Source organism: Eleutherodactylus coqui, chromosome 6 (genome assembly GCF_035609145.1).
Source record: "Eleutherodactylus coqui strain aEleCoq1 chromosome 6, aEleCoq1.hap1, whole genome shotgun sequence".
NCBI classification, from domain to species: domain Eukaryota; kingdom Metazoa; phylum Chordata; class Amphibia; order Anura; family Eleutherodactylidae; genus Eleutherodactylus; species Eleutherodactylus coqui.
This window is the reverse complement of record NC_089842.1, coordinates 126432393-126449699: the sequence shown is the minus strand read 5'-3', so window position 1 is coordinate 126449699 and position 17307 is coordinate 126432393. Positions and strand designations below refer to the sequence as shown.

The following is a 17307-nucleotide window of genomic DNA, read 5'->3' as shown; positions in this document are numbered from 1 at the left end:
CTTCACTGTATGTAATGCTCCCTCCTACAATGCATCTGGTCTGACAGCCATGAAAAAAAATCTATTACTATACCCATCTATATATGCAAGGCAAAATTCCTTTAATCCTGCATCAATGGGACTTGCTAGGTGCCAGATGATCAGATGCAGCATTAATAGAATTTGCCATGTTAATTTCACTACTGATCATACCGCTTTTTTGTACTATAAAACCAAAAAGTCCTCAGGGGGGTGAATACTTTTTCTAGGCATGCCTGGAGGGAGATCCCGCATCCCTGGTGCCAGTGCGGTAACATATCTAATGAATTACTACAGATTGTAATTCTCGGTCTCCCATGTGATCGCCTGCATCATATACAAAAGTGCTGAAACCATTTGGCTCATTTATAACATATATATGGTTTCTGGCAACTACTTGGCAGCAAATTAACCGCTGAGAAACCCAAGACGAGGTAGCGCAGCCCTGAAAGGTAAGAAAGCAGTCTTCATGCTGCTAGTAGAGTTAACAGAATGTCGCTTCAGAAGCCGATGCTAATGAAGTAATAAAGTGTAATCCATCAAGAGCAGGAAGAGTTCTGTGCTGAGTCCCCGCAGGCAAATCTGCAGCCTAACAAGCCGTCCATCTTATTATTGCTGCGTAAATATCAATCAAGTGTTACTGCGAATGCCGTGGCAAAAATCGTACTTATTTTCCGTGGATCAGAGGTGTTCCGCTGCTGGTAATATGGAAGAGAATCAGAGGCACAACTTGTGAGGTGGAAGAACCTCAACAGCTCAATTACCCAAAGCAAGTAAATGTTAAAGGTAATGCCACCCCAGGAATATGTGAGCATGGAGGCATCACAGCAATGTGTCCCATATAGATAAAGCTTCATCATTGTAAAACGGGAAGTTCTGCAACTACCAACACAGACGGAGTCTCAACTTACATCCTGAAGCTATTCATCTTATAGGGCCTTGTTCACAGGGTGCGATGTGCTGCAGAAAATCATCTTATTATTGCTGAAAATGCAGGACATCCGGATCTTTCCTGAAGATAGTCACAGATGTGCCAAAACCCCCAAGAAAAGTTCTGCAAATGCATTTCTCCACACTGAGGCTATAGGGTGAAGTATTAAATTAATATAATTAATGACTGGCACGCAGGTACAGACTAGCACTCATCGACTTGGCTGAGGGCAGCGTCTCTCCGTGCAGCCAGAACCTCAGGCTGTAACGTTTACGGTCACTGTTGTGCGCAGTGATTTACTAATCCTTCTAATTAATTCTCTATAGTGAATTGGCACCGAGATAGGTCCGACTGCTACAGATCTGTCAGCAGAGTTCACTGGAGGCTTTATCAAGATGCTTGATGCTGTTCTCAAGATGTCATCTGCGAACCGGCCGACTAGGACTTGGCTGCTGATTGTATGTTTTACACTTATAGCCTAACCCAGTGATTTTATACAAAGTCTTCGACTTCCAGAGCTCAACAGGAAATCTGGTTTTATGCTTTAAAGGGGTTATCCAGAAATGATTTTTTTCGTCTATTAACAAACAGCTTAATGTACGTTTACATGGGGCAATTATCACCCATTTTATTTCTGGAAACAGTGAATCTGTGCAACAATGTTCCAGTGCACATGCAGCTGCCGACAGGCACGGAACAAGAGACTGCTCACCTTTCGCAGTTGTTTGGTTTTTTAGCAGAATTAAAAACCAAGTGACTGTTGGGCCATGTAAACAGGATATCCTTGTTTGAGCGACTCCTGTTTAGGCCTCATGGCCACCAGCGGATTTGATTTGCGTGATCTGTGAGGAGATCTGCAAATTAAACTGCCCATAGAGATGCATGGGTGTCCACAAATTAATTAAAGCATGCAGATGTGATTTGCAGACCTTCTGGTCCGGAAAACAGATCACAGCATGCTCCATTTTCTGTGCGGATCCCACACTGATAGCTCCCATTGACGTTAATGGAAGCCATCCAATCCATGGCACACCCGCAGCTGACACTGCAGACGTGCCGCAGATACCGTGGGAAAGCAGGAGTTAAAAAAACAAAGAAGCGTACTGCGCATGCGCGCACACACATCCGTATTGCAGAAGAAACAAGATCCGGACAGGAGGGAGAAGCCCTGGACAGGTTTGCAGAAGACCCAGAAAGGTAAAAAAATGTTCTAGGCCGCGGGCAGGGTTGGCTCCCGCGGGCGGAATACAACCCGCCTGTGGACACGAGGTTTTACTGTGAATGGAGACGGGTGGCTGGAATGATCCCCAACGCTGCTCCGCTTCCATTAACTTGAACGACTATTGCTCCTATGTAAAGCATGAGACACAGTTGGGAAGTAGCCCGTGGGAATGCTGTTGGGCACTCATGCGCCTGATGGTTGTCCTGTGTAAATGTACCCTTAGAGTGTTACGCTACCCATACAGGAGATGATTTTGACCATTGGCAATGATCGTTTAAGACAGGAAAAAAACAAAAAAGCTGAATGATTATTTGCAATGGTTGACAGCATATAGTATATCAAAAATGTGGTCAGCTTAAAACAGAAGTGTGTGGGGTAACTGGCCGAAATAGGCCGACCATTATCCACTTTGAGCAAGGCCAGTGTTTTTTGTTCTGTTGTTTTAGACCGTGCCCGTCAGCCAGCGTAGTTGCCATGATGATGGTGGAATCAATCACACGAATGATCCCACGGCCAATAGAAGTGTCATATGTATGAACAGCTTTAGAATATTAAAAAGTTCATACTCCCCTTACAATCCCCCTGCCAATCCTGTTTCTACTTCTTCTGGTCCGTCAGCAGTCCCTCTACTCCCATGCAGCTGATCACATCCCATCTATCCATATCCGCTCACCTGTTTGGCCAGTATGTGACCAGCTGTGAGGGAGAACATGACCAGCTAAGGACTGGATCGGTAAGGTGAGTATCACTACTTTATTTTGTAGCACTCTTAAAAAAAAAAAAAGGTCAATGATGTACCCACTTTAAATAGCCAGCACAAGGCAATTATAAAGGGCAGGGATAATATACCGACATCTGAATCACGGTAATAAATCTCCTTCAGTGCAAATTCTGAATTGAGAAGAAAACTAGAAGAATAAAAACTAGATAAAAGTAGATATTTAAAATGCAGATACAAATGGACTTTATTCCTGAAATACTCTGTGTTGAGTGGAGCATGGTCGTTTCCCTATGTAACACAGCATGATGAGCACACAGTTCTCCTGAAATACTCTGTGCTGTTGGGAAAGGGGGAATATGTATATTCTACTAATCAATTCTCAGTCTGTGACCTCCCACAAGATTTCATGTAACACTCTGTGCTGCTCCTTCCCCTACATAGTTTCCAACCTGTACGAATCCAAGACGACTAGCACCCTCCACTTCTGTGCTGCTGGGGACCCCACTAGTTTCACTGTCTAATTCTTGGTTTGTGAGCTCCTACAAAACTGGTTTACTTCCCTTCTAAAATACCTAGCTGTAAATGTAGTATTTAATACAACAATAGGCCCTAAAAGTTTTTAAATAAGTTTTAGAAACTTAATTGAAGAAGTAGGAATGGGACCTTCCTGTGGTAGGGTAGAGTGCCGCCATCATACACCATGAGCAAATCACCGTACACAGTGTGATCTCCAGCACCTGAGTCTCAAGCCAGTGCAGTAATCACTTAACAGGTCGATTTAATAGGATTGAGACCTGGAATGAACTTGTAATCTCTTGCGTCCACACAAAGTGACCGGGTCAGTTATAAAACCTGCTGGACCCAACGAAGAGAACCTGATACACACCACATTATATTGAACTGTAATAGACAGCAGCAAAATCATGGACAGAGGAACAATGAGCGCCCAGGCAATAGTGACAATGTAATGTGTCTATAAGAAGAGCAACCCCCAATTATAATCTTATTATTGGAACACCCTCTTCTACATGGTAGTGCAATCCCATAATGAGTCTATAGGGGACACTGAAAAGTTGACTGACAGGTAGGTTCCCCAAAGAGAAATCTACTGGTTAAAAGAAAAAAGTGTCTACCGGACGATCATTCAGTGATGATGGAATCAGCGCCGATGGCGGGCACCCGATCAGCTGGGTAGCTGGTAGTGCATTTCAGAGAACTGGTGCAGCTCGAGAAAAATCTTGGAGATGGGAGCAGATGGTTTGCATTATGTTGAACATTAGTCTAAGGCCGCCTGCACACGGGCGGAAATCCCACGGCGAGATTTCCCGCGGGATTTCCGTCGCTCAAAGCCGGCATAGTAGTGCATTACAATACGCACTCCTATGCAGACCGCCGCGGTTTGGCCACGCGAAATGTCGCGCGGCAAACAAACCGCGGTATGTCCTATTTTTGTGCGGGGCTCGCAGATACGTCACTCACCCGGCCGCCGCCTCTGGTCTGCGCATGCGCCGGCTGCCGGCACATGAAAGAGCCGGGGCCGCCGGTGAGTACGCGCTCGTCTCTGCAGGCGCTCAGGTCGGGTCCCGCGGCGAGAATTCTCGCCGCCGGATCCGACCCGCTCGTCTGCAGGCGGCCTAAGGGGCTTTTACACGGGACAACCTGTCAGGTGCAGGTGCCCGACAGGTTATCCCAGCATAATTGTTCCTGTGCTTTTACAAAGGAATGAGCATCGCTCAGTGAATGGAGGCGGAGCGGGCCGGGGAACGAATTCTCAATCATTCAGTTGGGTCATGCAGTTACACTGAATTAGTTATCAGTTAAAGGACCCCAAGATCTACAGCAGAACAGAGAGCATGGGTAGAGTGGTAGACAAAGTTGTGGGAGGAGATATATGGCAGTGCAGCACTGTGGAGAGATTTATGGGTTAGAGTGAGGAGTTTAATTAGTATCCTATAGTGGACGGGTAAACAACGCAACGACTGGCACAAAGTGGAGGTATCAGTGTAATGGCTGGACAGAAAGATGAGCCTGGATGCTGTTGGGCTCAGGATAAATTGTAGAGGGAAGACCGTTCAGTAGTCAGTTATCCTCATCAAGAAATGAATGAATGTAAAGTATGGAGAGTGAAGGGAACTGAGATTTTAATTTTAGGCGGAATTGCCCAGCCCTAGATCAAGATGTAAACCTGGGTTTCACAACCACGATCCTCACATTCTCTCCATGTGTTACAGATGACTGGCATTAGCCCCCTAGAGCCAGATGTATCATCATCATTATATAAAAAGATCAAGGTTTTATACAGAAAATCTAATACACATTACTAGTATATCACTGATCAGATGGCAGATAATGCATAACTCCAGCTCCATATACTTTTGTTCTCGTACATCAGGGTGCAGTATTATAGTAGTTATATATTTGTACATAGGGGAGCAGTATTATAGTAGTTATATTCTTGTACATAGGAGGCAGTATTATAGTAGTTATATTCTTGTACATAGGAGACAGTATTATAGTAGTCATATTCTTGTACATAGGAGGCAGTATTATAGTAGTTATATTCTTGTACATAGGAGCAGTATTATAGTAGTTATATTCTTGTACATAGGAGCAGTATTATAGTAGTTATATTTTTGTACATAGGGGGCAGTATTATAATAGTTATATTCTTGTACATAGGGGACAGTATTCTAGTAGTTATATTCTTGTACATAGGAGCAGTATTCTAGTAGTTATATTCTTGTACATAGGGGGCGGTATTATAGTAGTTATATTCTTATACATAGGAGGAAGTATTATAGTAGTTATATTCTTGTACATAGGGGGCAGTATTATAGTAGTTATATTCTTGTACATAGGGGGCAGTAATATAGTAGTTATATTCTTGTACATAGGGGGCAGTAATATAGTAGTTATATTCTTGTACATAGGGGGCAGTAATATAGTAGTTATATTCTTGTACATAGGGGGCAGTAATATAGTAGTTATATTCTTGTACATAGGGGGCAGTAATATAGTAGTTATATTCTTGTACATAGGGGGCAGTAATATAGTAGTTATATTCTTGTAAATAGGGGGCAGTAATATAGTAGTTATATTCTTGTAAATAGGGGGCAGTATTATAGTAGTTATATTCTTGTACATAGGGGGCAGTATTATAGTAGTTATATTCTTGTACATATGGAGCAGTATTATAGTAGTTATATTCTTGTACATAGGGGCAGTATTATAGTAGTTATATTCTTGTACATAGGAGGCAGTATTATAGTAGTTATATTCTTGTACATAGGGGGCAGTATTATAGTAGTTATATTCTTGTACATAGGGAGCAGTATTATAGTAGTTATATTCTTGTACATAGGGGGCAGTATTATAGTAGTTATATTCTTGTACATAGAGGGCAGTATTATAGTAGTTATATTCTTGTACATAGGAGGCAGTATTATAGTAGTTATATTCTTGTACATAGGCACAGTATTATAGTAGTTATATTCTTGTACATAGGGGGCAGTATTATAGTAGTTATATTCTTGTACATAGGAGGCAGCATTATAGTAGTTATATTCTTGTACATAGGAGGCAGCATTATAGTAGTTATATTCTTGTACATACAAGGCAGTATTATAGTAGTTATATTCTTGTACATAGTAGGCAGTATTCTAGTCATTATAATCTTGTACTTAGTGCACAGTATTATAGCAGTTATATTCCTGTACTTAGGGGGCAGTATTATAATTGTTATAACTCACAATTAAAATACAGTACATTTTTTGCAGCTTAAAGCACTGCAGAAGTGACAACCAATTTTGTGAGGCCAAACAAACTCATAGGAGTGGACCTTTCTCTTCCCAGGTACTATATACACAGGGCACTACTCGGCAGGGGGTGACAATGAGCACAGTAAAAAGCTGCATTTAGGGAGTAGAGAATATACAATTTGGGTTCTGCACGAGGCTGGAGGGGAGGTACATTCAGAATAAAAATTCTAGCCATTTAGTTGAAGGTGCTTTTACACGGACTAATTATAATAATAATCAAAACATATGTGAATGATGCAGCGATTTTTAAACCATAATAATTCAGTGTAAACATGGCCAACGATTTAACAAATATTAGTTCGCTTATCGTTTATTTCATGCAAGCATGAAAATAATCATTGACTCATTTGCTAATCGTTCTTGTGAACTAACCCATTGAAATCAATGGATTCTATTCTCTGTGCATTGCACACGCAAATCCATCCATGTGCATCTAGCCTAAGCTTATGTGGCCAAGTGGCTTCTGTTGAGGTCAGTAATGACAGGAATCACAGTAACAGGAGTCATCTGGATACTTGATGATGATTAGATATAATAATGCTTTCCGACAAATCCTGATAACATTGAGTTTGCTCATGGCTTCCAGAAAAGCAAATCTTTTATCTCAGCGTTTGCTGCAGTGTCCTCCTTGACAACATTATTAAGGGGTGGGTCCCTGGATTATACTACAAATGACCATTGTGCTCTGTTATTGATGCGGAGGGCCTCTGCAAAGTAACTGATCACTCCAGGCTCAATCTTAGCAATGCTAGGACGCCTACGCCATCATAAGAGGACAACTGAATGGAATCAGGAAGAGACAAAAAGTAGAAGCATTCTCCACTTTCTGTAAAATCTACCAGAAAAGATTTCACTATAAAGGCCGGGCTCACATGACTGTAAGTGTAAAACATTGCGTGTATTGCGCAGCGTCTTACCGCTGTGTGAGCCGGCTGTCACTGTGTAGGGCAATGTTAGTGCACTGCGCATGACAGCACATCTCATGCACGCTTGCTGCTATGTGTGAGGGGATCAATTAAAATCAATGTACTTTAATTGGCTTCATTCACTGTGTATTATGCGGTGAAATTGCAATGAAAAATCTAAAACAAGCTGGTCAGGAAGGGGCTCATGGGAAATTGCAATTTACAAAGCAAATTTATGGTGGTAGAACCACACGAAGACAGGAGAACTTCACCTCTCATCTATCGCAACAGCAAATAATTGAAGCCACCCATTTCCGAAAGCTCTGACAATAGAACTGGTGATGAGCTTGTAAAAAATATTTGGACACATGGAGCGATAACATGGGCTTTGTGCAGCCTCACTGGGGAGCGCCCGAGTTATATCCATACTGTAATATTAGACACATCATTCAATTTCTCGCTTCTACTTCAAGCAAATTCTAGCAGAGACCTACCGTATATGCTCGAGTATTAGCCGACCCAAATATAAGCAGAGTCCATATGTTTTACCACAAAAAACTGGTAAAACATATTGACTTGAGTATAAGCCTAGCTAGACTCGAGTATATACTAGGTAAAGAAAAAAACCCCACAATACTCACCTCCCAGCCTGCGTCTGTGTTCCCGGTGCGATGGTCTCCCCGGCGGTGCAACAAGCTGCTTGAGAATTCTCCCCACTGTCATCTCCCTGCTCGGCTTTGAATTCCCCTGCCGACAGCGCTGTGATTGGATCGAGCGCCAGCCAATCACAGCCGGCGCTCGATAAACCAATCACAGCCATTCACTGATGTCATTCACTGAATGGCTGTGAATGATCGAGCGCCGGCTGTGATTGGCTGGCGCGCGATCCAATCCCAGTGCTTACCTACACATCGCTGATGGCGGGGGAATTTAAAGCCGAGCAGGGAGATGACAGCGGGGAGAATTCTCAAGCAGCTTGCTGCACCGATGGGGAGACAATCGCGCCGGGGACACAAACGCTGGCTGGGAGGTAAGTATTGCGGTGTTTTTTTCTCTCTTTTTTTTACCTCACTCGAGGTAAAAAGCCGACGGGGTCTTTTTCAGCATTAAAAAATGTGCTGAAACACTCGGCTTATACTCCAGTATATACGGTACTTATGTTTAATTAAACTCAAAATCAGTCCCCAAAGAAATCTGTACCTGTAAGGCTGCGGTCACACGGGGCGTAAATTTCCCATAGAAAGGAGAGAAAGCCACAGCAGAGACGGCGATAACATTGACATACCGCGGCTTGGAATTTCACGCGGCATGTCAGTTTCATCATGGCTTGGCCGCAACGGCTTCTCCACAGCGCGTGGACGAGATTTTTGCAAATCTCGTCCACTTTGCTGCTTTATCCTGGGATAAAAATTGCCGTCGGAATTTCCATGCAGAAAGTCGTTGAAAGACTGAGCAAATTCGATCCATTTGAATCAATTTCACTCATCTTTCAAAATACTGCAGGATAATCCTGTACTGATTGTGTTTGCTTTGCATACATAATAGGTACACTGTGTACTCTGCTGTCAGGAGAACAATGGAATCTGCTGGCCAGATTTTTGCTCAGTTGGGCGTGTTTAACACACGCCCAGCTGAGCAAACAACTCATGGAGGAAAATGAGGATGATTAAAGGTCCCTTTATATGCAAATGGAGATGATTAAAGCCATTAACACTTTATGCAAATACATTGCTAAATCTTTCAATCTTCTGGCCATTTGAAAGATTATCTTGGCGTGTAAAAGGACCTTAAGAGGAAAAGGATATACATATGTTATCACACTACACTGAAATCTAAGTACGCTGCACTTGGCACCAACTAACACTGATTAGGTAAGTCCTGTGTTAACAGGAAACAGATTCTCAGGATCATTGAGGGCCAAAATGTCAGACCTCCTCATTTCACAATAGCTGACGCACCATGAAAGTGAACGGTGAAAAATAACCCTCACATGTTGTTGCTTGCGGCCATTTGCAGAATGTTATCACACCAATGAGCGACTGTTAATGGGCAATATTTTTCTGACTGTTAAAAGCGGCATTGTAATAAAGATGATACTTTTTAGTTTTTCTCTCTTCTCCCTGCTACAGTGATGTCACTCTTGTGCTTGCTCTGGGGTTGCCATGGAGTTCCGGTCATGTGACCTCCACTCATAACAAAACATAAGAATGGAGATCAGATGACAGAAGTCCAGCTTGTTGATTCTACCATTGCAACACCAGAGCAAGAACGATACTTACTGCAGCACTGTGGAGGTCAGGAGGAGTAGCAGGATCACATCACACATGAATCAGCAGGGGCCGAAAATTCAGAAGAAGGGAATCAAGCTTCTCAATTTCAAAACTTGGAGTGAAACCTTGACCAGGCAATGACTGTCTTTGTGCTGGGAACATAAGAAGCTGCTCTAGGACAATATTTTAGCACTAAATAGCACCACAAAAGTTTCTGTAATATGATACAATCACTAAATTAGTAGTATAAGGGGCTGTGATAACTAGTCTTATGAAAGGGGTAAAACATCAGATTGAATGGAACAAAGCAGAGAAAATCACTACACAAATCCTTTGGTTTGTTCTCACTTGTCTTGAGCTACAAACTACTTTGTACTCCAGTCTCACCCAAAGCTGCATTCTAGATTCTTTTAGTTTCATCTCAGGCTGCAAGACTTGACTGCTGGCCCTGCTGATTCAGTGTCTGTACAGCACAGGCTCTGTTGTGGTGTACAACTGAGCAAAGTAGAATGTAGCTTCTGACTTTTGCACTGCATTCCTGGAGATGTAGTGTTTTTTCTGTTCCCTGATGTGTATTACGATTGTTGACAACATCTTAAGATGCTCAATGCAGACACTAAATCAGCAGGAGATGACATAAGGGTACTTTTACACGGGCCGATAGTCGCCAGAGGGATCACTCAAAAAGCAATTACTGACAACTGTCCTTCCATGTAAACACAGAACCCAACAGGCACCGAGTGCGAATAGCTCACTTGTCAGAGTTGTTTGGTCTTTAGCTTGCCTAAAAAACAAGTGACTGTCGGCCCATTTAAACACACAGTCATTCATCTATGGAATGACTGCCTGTTTACTCTGAATGGAGGCAATCGTCTAGAAGAGATCTCCGGCCGCTCCACCTTCATTCGGTGAGTGACTGTTGCTCCTGCATGAAAGCACAGGAGTGATAACAGTTGGGCCGGCTGTCGGGCACTTAAAGACCCAACAGTCGTCCTGTGTAAAAGTACCGAAAGTTGTGAATTCTTGTAGCCTCAGAGGAAAACAGCAGTACAGTATTTTAGGAAAACCCCTCTAAAGGATGGATAGTGAATTAATCATCTCCAAGGTTTGAAGTTGTGGAAAATGAATACAAATTCTTTTCTATTCATTTTCTTTTTTGGGGGGGTTAAAGCTACAAAGCAAGAGACGTTGGCAAGTCTAAATGCTGTGAATTATGGAATTTTATGGGAAGAGCAGGTTATATGTAGTCACAGGCACAAGTCTAGGGGGTCTCTACATGAGTGACACATAATAGCGAAATACATACTGTTCATCTTCATGAAAGTTTATCCTGCAGCGGAATGTTATAAAGCACACAGATAAAAAATCCACAAAAAGAAACAAAACACCAGAAATAATAATGACTACTGAACCTCTCTAATCTATTATATACAAAAAGAAGTGTACCCCCAACAGCGGCAGCACTATGTATAGGACATGGCAGTTATAACCCACGAGCGGTACCGCAGGGTGCAGCTACTGACTTGCAGCCGGACACAACTCACCCGTTCTTGAAATACAGGACATGCGCTCGCTGCAGCCCTGTCTCCAGGAAGAAGCTCATCTCCTGGTCCGGTGCTGCTGGACCAGGCTTGGGACTCCGGTTCTGAATGTTTGCTGTTTGCACCTGACGTGGATAAAATAGATTTAAAAAATTAATTAATCTATCTATCTCTCTCTCTCCCCAAAACTACAGGCTGCCAATCCTGAAGGACCTGCTAATGACCTGCAAAGATACACATGGCAGAGCTGTACTGGCAGATTCATTGCCCCGGGTGCCTTTCTCCTTTAAGTATATGTTTTTGTTGCCACCTCATTATGATTATATCTAATTAAAACTTTTCAGTCTCAGAAGACCCAAGTCTCATTTCCAGCTCCCATCTAATCAATAGTAAAGTAGAAGAGTCTAATATCACTGGAGCAGGGTCATGATGTATTAATGAACACACACCATCATAGCTGCAGGGGGTTTAATTTATTGGGCTTTACTCCCTACAGACACCCAACAGTCTGATAATTTAGAAAGGCCAATGGGAGGTACGAGTTCTTGTTGGTTCAAGGTATACCTCTAATGTTATATCTTCCTCTTTTCTATTTTTTTTTTACTGGGTCTTGCGAGACCTACTTGTTATTCTATACTTGCAAAATGTAATAAAACTTGATTAAACATGGCTGCAGAGGGTGGGGGACACAACATCACACAGGGGTTGTGTGTCTATTATATATGGTATATCGGTAATGGGAAATGAGATTGAATAAGAGTTTATTGAATGACCCTGCAGCCCCTTCACTCTATTTGCTTTGCTGGATGCAACCTATTGTTCTCTGCTACCTGTCACTGTCTGGAGTATTCTTCAATGGGATGAGTGATAGGAAGTACAGAAGTGCTCATGATCTCTACTTTATGTCACACATCTCCATTGACAAGACCCTCCAGAGACATTTACTGTCTCAGCAGCTCCACTTATAACTCTGAGCTCTATGCTTCAGAATCAGTGTAATCTAAAGTAATGTTCTGGAAATAATTTTTTTTTTATTGTGACTATTGTCATATGATTGGATTTCATTCAAAATTCTTATACAGCTCCCTCATTGTGAACCTTCCCCCAAAAATGGGATGGGATGATTCAGTGATAGACTGTATATCTGCCACAATGCCATCTGAGAAGTTTTCGAGGTAATGTAAAGTCCCCTGGTAAAAGCACCGAGTCTTGACTGACTCTTAGGGTGACGTCACATTGTGACGATTTCTTGGCAGACTGTTTTTGCGGGGTGGTTTGCCATAGCTTTTCCCAGTCATCTTTTACCCCCCAGTAAGCTGGGTACTCATTTTACCGACCTCGGAAGGATGGAAGGCTAATTCAACCTTGAGCAGGCTACTTGAACCACATGGGGATTGAAACCTCAACCTTCAGGTTGTGAGCGAGAGCTTAGGACTGCATTTCTGCTATCTTAACACTCTGCGCCACACAAGACTCTTGAGAGCCTCATGAGAGAAGGAGCTGCCCATAAACAAATAAAGGCACAAACCACCTGTCAAGCTGCCACACGTTACATTTTTGAGGTGTGTGAAGCTGTGTGTAGGGAGTGGGGGCTGTTTTAAAGTCCATGTACGAGGCACATGTCCACGTACAAAATCACTGAAACAGAAAGTACTCACCCGCTCCACCTCCTGCAGGTAAAGTAAGGCAATGTCTCCAGCCTTCTCATAACACGTAATGATTTCCTGGTCCCGGTCAACATGAAGACTGTTGGTGGATGAGGAACATGGCAGTTTTTCTAGACAAAGACCTAAAACGAACAGAGGAGATATTGGGGAGAGTCAGGGATAAAATATGGCTGACAGCACAGTATTCTCAGTGTGCCCATTCAGTAAAACATAATGGACGGCAGCAAAGTGTTCATCCAATCTTCTGAAACTAAAAAGTAAAGGTATAATGAAAGTTTGTCTGAAATCGCCCCCTTGCCATATTTCAAGATCTCGGTTTACAGTAAAATAATAGCTTAAATCAATATTGATCTAAAATTCTCACAATTGAGTTTGTCACAACTGTATCCGACTGAGATAATCAACCCCCTCTAGGGTGCTATTACACCAGCGCTGGCAGCAGCCGCTAGCGCTCATGTTTTCCCGACAATTGTCAGGCTGAACCTACAAGCCGTAGGTGAAATATGGCAATTAGAGCTATTACACAAGGTTAATAGTTCTCGTGTAATAAAACCCTTAAAGGCTATGGAAACATTTGTGCATGAAAAATCAATATACAGACATCTTACCAAGTCCCTGCAGAAAAGAGATAATGCACTTAGCAGTTTTTGAATTGAGTTTCCCTGCTCATGTACTTTGAAAGCCTCATACTTTGTTTACAATGTCTCCTATATTCAGGTTTCTGGCTAAAGGCATTCCCAGTACACAGGTCTCTCATGAACATACACAAGCTCAGCTTCCCCTTCACTCTCCTCTTTCAGAGGCTGGGTAACATAACCACACCAACTCAATGCTATACAGCTATTTCTCATCCTCTGAGTACCTGCTGGTCCCATTCCCCCCCCCCACTGCTGATAACAGCTGAAATTTCATCCAGAAATAATTTCAGCCCTCTGTAATAGTAGCTTTCTCGGCTCTGCTCTCTGTCCTCCTGATCTCCTTCAACATCTCCCAGCACTGTCATACACCCTTTGTAAAAGCTCAGTGGAAAGGCAGTGAATACATGTTCACAGCAAGGGAGCAGGCTAAGGTTGGGGCTGAGAAACAATCAGTTTACTCTGACTGATAGAATTTGCTAAGGTTCTGCACTTTTATCAAACAGACTGAACTCCAGATTGATACATTGTAACAAACTAATAAGACGGCAGATATCTGCTGCTGATGTGTCTATCTTACAGCAGATTGTCTAGACTTGAAACAAACTTATAATCAAGCACAGTGCAGTTTTTCAAATACACAGCATACTTCATATTTTCAAAGTTGATTTCCTCCTTTGCAATGCACAGAGTAAAATCGGCAGCAAATTCACTGCAAAATCCATGCTAAAAAGTACAAGTGGTGAAATGTACAGTGGAAAAAGTCAGTTATGTGTGAACTTATCCTACAGTCTCTGCGGGCTTTCAGCCTCTGGTTACAAGCTATATGATTGGATGCTGAAACCTGTCCTCATGTAGCTGTGGTTTGTTACAATGATTACTGCAGACCAGGCCGGTATTATTGTACTCTGACACCACCGGAAATGGTGGGTGTGGTGAAGCATAAGGCTCTGTGACAAGCAGGTCACGCCCCCTGCAATTGATTGGCTGCACGCCGCGCTCCCCTTGTCAGGCTCACAGGTCCTGGCAGTGAGTATCGGCCTCTCAGCTGCGGCCCCTGAGCACTGTGCTCTGTTCTGCCTGCAGTCGTCCTTGGCCTCTGAGCTGTGGCACCTCTGGACTGCGCTCACCACTGATAGGCTCCACTCCGCTCCCTTCTGTAATCATGTGGGTCTTCGTCCGGTCACCTGCGCTCCCTCATTACAACGCTCCGATATGCCTGCCGTGGTCGGCCTGGCAGCTGCGGCCCCTCAGCACTCTGATCACCGGTTACAGGCTGGGTTAAAGTTGCGCTGGGGACACTGACAGCGGCCCTACTAGGGGACTTTGTACGGGGAGATGGGAGTTGGCTGTGTAGCACTGTCACAGCGCATCTCACACGGCGGTGCCAGCTACAGCCAAAGAGGGGTCAGGAGCAGGGGCGCCACAGCTGCTGTAGTTGGGACAATTACACTGGCCGTGGGAGGGCAGATGGCATGGGTACACTGACTTCCGCGGCCTCTGCACGGCACGTCAGCCGCACGCTCTGTTCTGGAAACCTGTGAGTGCTGAGTGCCACCAGTACTGATTGCCAGGACCTGTGAGCAGGAGAAAGTGGAGGCACCCTTGCAGCCAATCACAAACAGGGGGCGTCACCTGGCTGTCAAACAGCCTTACACTGTTCCACTCCCACCATTTCCGGTGGCATCAAGGTACAATAATACTAACCAGGCCTGCACAATATATGACCTGCGGGCCACATGTGGCCTGGCAGAAAACTCCTGGCGGCCTGCAGACTGTGACTTGACTGTAATGTCAAGGGGCAAGTCGCTAGCCCTTTACATCACAGTCATATTAAAGTCTGTGGCTGTGTCACATTTCGGCTCCGTAAATACAAGATTAAAAAAAAAAAAAAAAAAAAAAAAGCACTCGTGCCCACATATTTCAACTGCTCTGGCGTATTTTTATCTGCTCAAATATGCTGCATATTTGCGTACACAAAGAACTCCGCACAAAATTGCAATGATTGTGTGTGTAAATGGGCAGCAAATATGCAGGTTTCCAGCGTATTTTGCCCATATTTACGCACATCCATTGATTTCAATGGGCTTTTACAGTGCAAAATACGCACCAAAAAAGAAAAAAAAAAACGGACATGCCGCATATTTTTTCACGTGATCGCACATTGCATGAAAAAGTAGGCTCATGTGAACAAACCTACTGGTTTCAATGTGTTTGTTAACATGAGCCTATTTATTCTATTCACTGCGTATTACGTGCGTAAAAATTGGATGTGAAATTCCTTGTGTGAACTGGCCCTAAATAGCAGCATGAACCAACTGAGGTCCATGCTCATGTCTATTCACTAGCCGCAGAGCATCCTGGGGTTTGCAAAATAGTTTAATAGTAACAATAGAATAGGTTTTTAGCAGCTTACTTTCAAATTGAGCTGCTAAAAGCCCATCTGTGGCCCCCAGAGGTTTGCAGATTTTAATTTTGGCCCCTATGTACTGCCAAGTTGTGCAGGCCTGGTGTAGACAATCTTCTGTGGGCTCCAGACTGCAGCCTGGACTCCTGATTGATTCATTTGACCTGAAATGATAGTTCTGCTACAATGTATCAGGGTAGGAGAGAGATTACTGAGGCTCTATGTTCACACTAGCAGTTTTTGTTTCAGTCTACCTGTTCTGTTATGGGAGCAGCTAAATGAAACTGAAGGTCTTCAGTGCTATCTGTCAATTTTTTCATCGCCATGCTTTTTTTTACAACTGAAGCTAAAACGCGGACTGCTGGACTTTTGTTTCCAGTTCAAAAAACGGCACCAAAACTCAAAACAGGTGGAAACAAAAAATGCTAGTGTGCACGAGAGCCCTTACGGTTATAACAAACACTCCGCTGTGAGAAATAGGAATTTAAGCAATGATGTTTCTATTCACTGACTGCAATCACAAAGCAAAAGAAAAACGTGCAGGACTTCTAATTGCAGAAGGACTCCACTTTATTTACATAAAACAGGAGCTACTTCCTTTAAGAGGCTCTAATCTTCTCCCATCATTCTTGGAGGTGCAGCGAAGCACAACGTCCTTGTGAATGGGAGAGCAGGCAGGGTGTGATGTGAAGAATTAGGCTTTGTACTCGCAGCACCTCCTGGCTCCAACATCACAGAGAGGTAACCGGAGACTCAATGCAGAGAAAAATCATTCCAGCTTCGCTAATACACGGGGATTAGTGGATCCGGCAGGACAGCACGCCACGTGCCAAGCACGAGGGAGAGGAGCTGCAGCCGCTGCTCACACTGCTGACCAAGGCATGGGGTTAAAAACTATTAGTTACGGGGACCACTGCAGGCACACCGCTCCTGGAGTTAACCCACTTATTGTTGTAAAAGGGGCTATAAAGAATGAAACAAGAGAACCTGATAAACTGTAACTATTTAAGGAAAACATCCTAATTTCACACTACAATCTGCTTGCTGTCAGTGAATAAAAATATTCCTTGCATGCAGAAAATGTTACACCGTCTTATTTGTACAGGTGTGAGGGATGTTTTTTCCCTGGCAGCAGCTGACAGGTAACCTACACATATTGGTTGGTGGTCAGA

At 43.4% G+C, this 17307-nt stretch overlaps 1 protein-coding gene across 4 annotated transcripts in view; it reads right to left on the bottom strand.

Moving 5' to 3' along the window:
* TTC7B (tetratricopeptide repeat domain 7B) overlaps positions 1–17307 on the bottom strand; it is a 77527-nt gene that overhangs the window by 38100 nt on the left and 22120 nt on the right. For all 4 annotated transcript variants that reach the window (XM_066607563.1, XM_066607564.1, XM_066607565.1 and 1 more), the window contains exons 4-5: positions 13085–13215; positions 11430–11551 (exon numbers count right to left, since the gene is read on the bottom strand). In XM_066607563.1, coding sequence (XP_066463660.1) covers positions 11430–11551; positions 13085–13215 — 253 coding nt within the window. The remainder of the gene's footprint in view (positions 1–11429; positions 11552–13084; positions 13216–17307) is intronic.